Consider the following 4,836-nt stretch of genomic DNA (forward strand, 5'->3'; position numbering starts at 1 on the left):
CTGTATTTTGGTTTCTCCAAATTTAAAATAAAATAAATATGGTCTCTAGACTAAGGGGCTTTATAGAGTCATCTTAATTGCTAGGCACCTTGTCTTTGAATCTTTGTGTAACACGCAGACCTTTTCTGTTCTGAATAATGTTCAGAGACTGCAGACAGAGTGCCATGGTAACAAAGATGTTTCAGGTGGACTATGTACCGCCAGATACAGTCCCTTCAGAAGGCGATCTGGAAAATGTTCTCAAAGACCCTCCGGAGCAGGTACGTAATGACGCTCTAAGGCATTCGGATCCTCACCGCATTCTCAGCTCCCATTCTCAGTGGTCGCATCTTCTCCTTCCTTTACCACCACAGTCATTCTGCCCATTTTCAGGTCCTTATAGTTGGGGTCAGTATCAACCATTGCAAAGTATCTTTGCTGATTTCCCACCCTTTGGTCAGTCCCTCCTCCACCCTGCCCACTGGAGATTCCTAGCAAGCATCCTTGTCTCCTGTGTCCTTACCTGTCGAAGAAAGCAGGACCCTTTAGCCTGGCATCCTAAGAAGCAGTTTCTGTCCTCAGTCATTCTTTGCCTTGTGACTCCCCTGTTTATATTCCAGCCAAACTAAACTGGGCATCGGTGCTCCGTCTCTGCTCCCCTAGCACCAGATCGTCTCCTTTTAGAAAATGCTTTGATGCTGTGAATACTTTGCTCCCTGTCTATCTCCCCCATGCACTGTAGGCTCCCAGGTGTCAGAGAGCATGTCTGCCATACTCAGCATCTTGCACAGGGGCAGGTAGGAGAGGGCAGAGGGTGTATATTTGTTGACTAGATGCATCAGACTAGTAGAAGCCCTCAGTGGGCATGGCCTTCAATTATGTTGAAACCTTCATTGCCAAATAGCTGCAAAGCCTCATCTCTTTGGAGAATGAACTAGACCTGTCTTGAAAGGATGTTTGGGTTCTGGGCATCAGTGAGATAGATCCCAGGGTCAGAGGATGCGCCAGCCCACGACAAGGCAACCAACCAAAAAGTCCCAGTCATGGAGGTCTCGCTGGGGGTGACGGGAAGCTTTTTGGGAGTCCCTTCAGTCTAATGATTGGCCAGAGGCCAGAGCAGTGGGTACAGGTGTCGTGTGGGGCCCACGTGTGGTCAGGGGTCTACACTGGGCAGGGGCTGAACCCACGTGTAGCAGCAGGTGCTCAGGGTTTAACCAAGCACGAGGGACTGAGCCCAAGGAGCAGGAAGTCCAGAGAGAAGCGTGTTTATGTTTCAGGGCCGTGTGTGGGCAGGTAGTGGACAGGAGTACTGTCTTGGCCTGACCCCAACCTGTCTTTGCCCCCTGGGTCTAGTGGTCCCTCTGTTATTACTCTGACTCCCATGATGGTGACATCCTGCCTGTATATGCTGCCACCTGCTTTCGGTCTTGGCCACTCAAACTGGTGGGGCTTCCCAAGCAGACACACTGCCCACCAAGCAGCCCAGGTTCAAAGCTGTGTGTTTCCAGGGAAAGGTGAGACAGGGGTCACTTTGTGAAAACGACTGTAAACCCTTTCCAGTGAGAAGTGCAGGCTATGTCACTGTCTCTACCATGGAACTTTTAATTTTCATATAAATGGGCAGAATCAAGGGATTGATATGCAATCTCTTCCCTCCTAGGAACTGAAAAATGGATTTGTTGAATCAAAAGGGAGGAAGAAATATAAGAATGCTGAAAATAAACTGGGTTGGAATGTTAACCTTGGAAAGTTTCCAGGTATGACGTGACAGGACGAAGATAAGATTTAATATTCTAAACCACCAAACAGGTTCAGTGCTTGTGTTCGTGTCTGCAGAAGGGTTGGATAAGAAACACTGGAACAATAAAGTAAGCTGTAATTGGACTTTTAATGCTGTCCTAGCCAACAGCTTAAGACCATGAGGGATAGTGCAGCTGTCCAGCAGAGTCAGATTTATCGATTCATTGCAACGTGGGAGACCACACACCAGAGGAACCATGGGGTCTCATCAACCAAAGCACAGATAACAGTTACAGGGGGAAGGGTGGAGTTAGGATGAAATTTAAATGAAAGAAGAGTTTTGATAGGCTCAAGCAAAGCAGGGCTCGGTGTGAAATGGTCACCATGAGGTATGAGGTATGGACCCGAGAAGGGGACCGGGGTTCTGTTACCTTGGAAACAACAAAGATAACTGTGGAATGTTGTGTTCAGAAACCTTTCTCTGAAGCTCTGCACCAGGGTTGGAAATTGAAGCTGCCTCTCTATGTCAAAGTGACTTGGGTCCTCCAGGCAAGAGTTGGATGTTTCATTCTTACTGATAAGATTTCAAATAGCAAAATTTCTGATAATCTGATTTTAGGCAACAAGGTTTCTTGGCAAGTAAGAAACAGTAGTCACTCAAAGTGGGGGCTGTTACGACATGTTACAGCTGCAGTGTGTCCTTGGGACACATGATGTTTCCTGCTAACCTTGCAACTGGATTTATCCATTTTCCCAGCCTGGTGTGGAATGTTGTGGAATGTCGCAGGGCAGATTTTAATTTTCTCAGTCTGGGCTCATTCTTTTCTTTATTGCTATTAATTTAACTGAGTGGGAGCTTCTTTGTATAATTCTACTTTAGAGAAAGAATGTGACAACAGTGGTCCCTTATTAAAAGGTTCCTAACTATGAAGACACAGTTGCATGAATGCATATATAATTATAGATATTCACAGAATGACGTTTTTGATATAATCGTAGACGTGGGTGAAAGAACTGACCCTAAAACTTTGAAAGATCTTCGGTTCTCAGAAAGCCCACGGGAAACCCCAGCTTTCCGTGAAGAATCAGGCTCTCGACCAGCCACCCAGCAGCCCCAGGTAACTTCTAAAGACAATCTTTAGGGTACTAAACGCCTACTGTGTTTTTTGTTTTTTGTTTTTTAGTTTTTTTTAGTTTTTTTAGTTTTTTTTTTTTTTAGCATTTTAAACAGGTTTACTTTATATTTTCTATCCAATAATTCCAATATACATAAGGTTTTTTTTTTAACATCTTTATTGGGGTATAATTGCTTTACAATGGTGTGTTAGTTTCTGCTTTATAACAAAGTGAATCAGTTATACATATACATATGTTCCCATATCTCTTCCCTCTTGCATCTCCCTCCCTCCCACTCTCCCTATCCCACCCCTCCAAACTCTAAACTCTCTTTTCCCCCATGACTTAGTCAAAATATTGCTTCAACATCATTCTACAAAAAAGTTCAACAAGGAATCTTTGAGGACCTGTGCTTTTTCTCTAGTTTATGAACTAGGCTGATAACTTGACGTTTGTCTCTAGAAAATGAAATTGCATAGGGTAGAAGAGTCTACTATGTTATTTTTCAGATCACTTCTCCCCCCACTGCTCCTTTGTCGCTAAAATAGATTTTGACCCTATTGAGTCATGCAATGAGAAAGAAACCAGATGGATTTGTTAGGACAGTGGTACATGTTGTAATTAAAAAAACTAAAATGTATAAAGTGTTTCAACGATTTGGGATAACTCCAGAGCAGTCCTTTTCACTGTGCCTTTTGTTATTTAAGATGTAACTAAGCACATTTTAGAAATCAATTGATTTTGATGTGTTGGATGCACACATTTTCTCTGATTACTCCCATTGTGTGCCAAAATCTCCCGTATTTTTTACACTGTTTTTGAACATTTTACACATATAATACTGGCATTTTTCATCATACAGTTACTACTTATTTAAGTAATATTTATATTTGTTAGCATATCTGTTTGTATATTTATGTTGTATGTTTATAATTGCTAGTGTTTATTAATCAGAGTTAGTAAATGCTTCCAGAACTTTGTGATTGAATTGTTGCCTTGTGGCTATGTGATAGAGGTCTCCTTAGGACTATATTCATTATAGTCTTAATTTTAATAAACTTCACTTGTGAACTGGGGCGATCCACTCCACCTGCTTCAATGGAGTTGTTATTGGAGTTTATTAATGAAATGACATGTGTGAAAAGTGCCTTGCAGATAAAGGTAATGACATGAAGAGGGCAGATTGGAAAGGGGCATGGAGAGCTATGTGGGACTTCACAGCTGCTCTTTTTGACTTGGTCAGCAGCCAGAGAGACCTTCCTTTTCTTCACTATGTCTAGTGAGGAATTGTAAAGGATGGGTTAGGCTGGGAACTAAGTGTTTGCTTCTTCCAAGGCTGACCATCTTGACATGTCCCACTGCATGTTTTTTTAAATTAATTTTTATTGGAGTATAGTTGATTTACAATGTTGTGTTAGTTTCTGCTGTACAGCCAAGTGAATCAGTTATATATACACACATATCCACTCTTTTTTAGATTCTTTTCCCATACAGGTCATTACAGAGTACTGAGTAGAGTTCCCTGTGCTGTACAGTAGGTCATTATTAGTTAGTTATTTTATATATAGTAGTGTGTATATATCAATTCCAGTCTCCCAATTTAACCAGCCCTTCCCCCTTGGTAAGCATAAGTTTGTCTTCTACATCTGTGACTCTATTCCTGTTTTGTAAATAAGTTCATTTGTACCACCTCACACTGGTCAGAATGGCCATCATCAAAAAATCTACAAACAACAAATGCTGGAGAAGGTGTGGAGAAAAGGGAACCCTCTTGCACTGTTGGTGGGAATGTAAATTGATACAGCCACTATGGAGAACTGTATGGAGGTTCCTTAAAAAACTAAAAATAGATCTATCATATGATCCAGCAGTCCCACTCCTGGGCATATAGCTGGGGAAAACCATAATTCGAAAAGATACATGCACCCCAATGTTCATTGCAGCACTATTTACAATAGCCAGGACATGGAAGCAGCCTAAATGTCCATCAACAGAGGAATG

The 4,836-nt window shown here is 42.1% G+C and overlaps 1 protein-coding gene across 1 annotated transcript in view; it reads left to right on the plus strand.

Moving 5' to 3' along the window:
- DZANK1 (double zinc ribbon and ankyrin repeat domains 1) overlaps nucleotides 1-4,836 on the plus strand; it is a 79,443-nt gene that overhangs the window by 10,047 nt on the left and 64,560 nt on the right. The window contains exons 3-5 of the mRNA XM_007461794.1: nucleotides 146-260; nucleotides 1,640-1,736; nucleotides 2,719-2,837. Of these exons, the coding sequence (XP_007461856.1) occupies nucleotides 146-260; nucleotides 1,640-1,736; nucleotides 2,719-2,837 (331 nt within the window). The remainder of the gene's footprint in view (nucleotides 1-145; nucleotides 261-1,639; nucleotides 1,737-2,718; nucleotides 2,838-4,836) is intronic.

Source organism: Lipotes vexillifer, unplaced genomic scaffold (assembly GCF_000442215.2).
Source record: "Lipotes vexillifer unplaced genomic scaffold, Lipotes_vexillifer_v1.1 scaffold285, whole genome shotgun sequence".
NCBI classification, from domain to species: domain Eukaryota; kingdom Metazoa; phylum Chordata; class Mammalia; order Artiodactyla; family Lipotidae; genus Lipotes; species Lipotes vexillifer.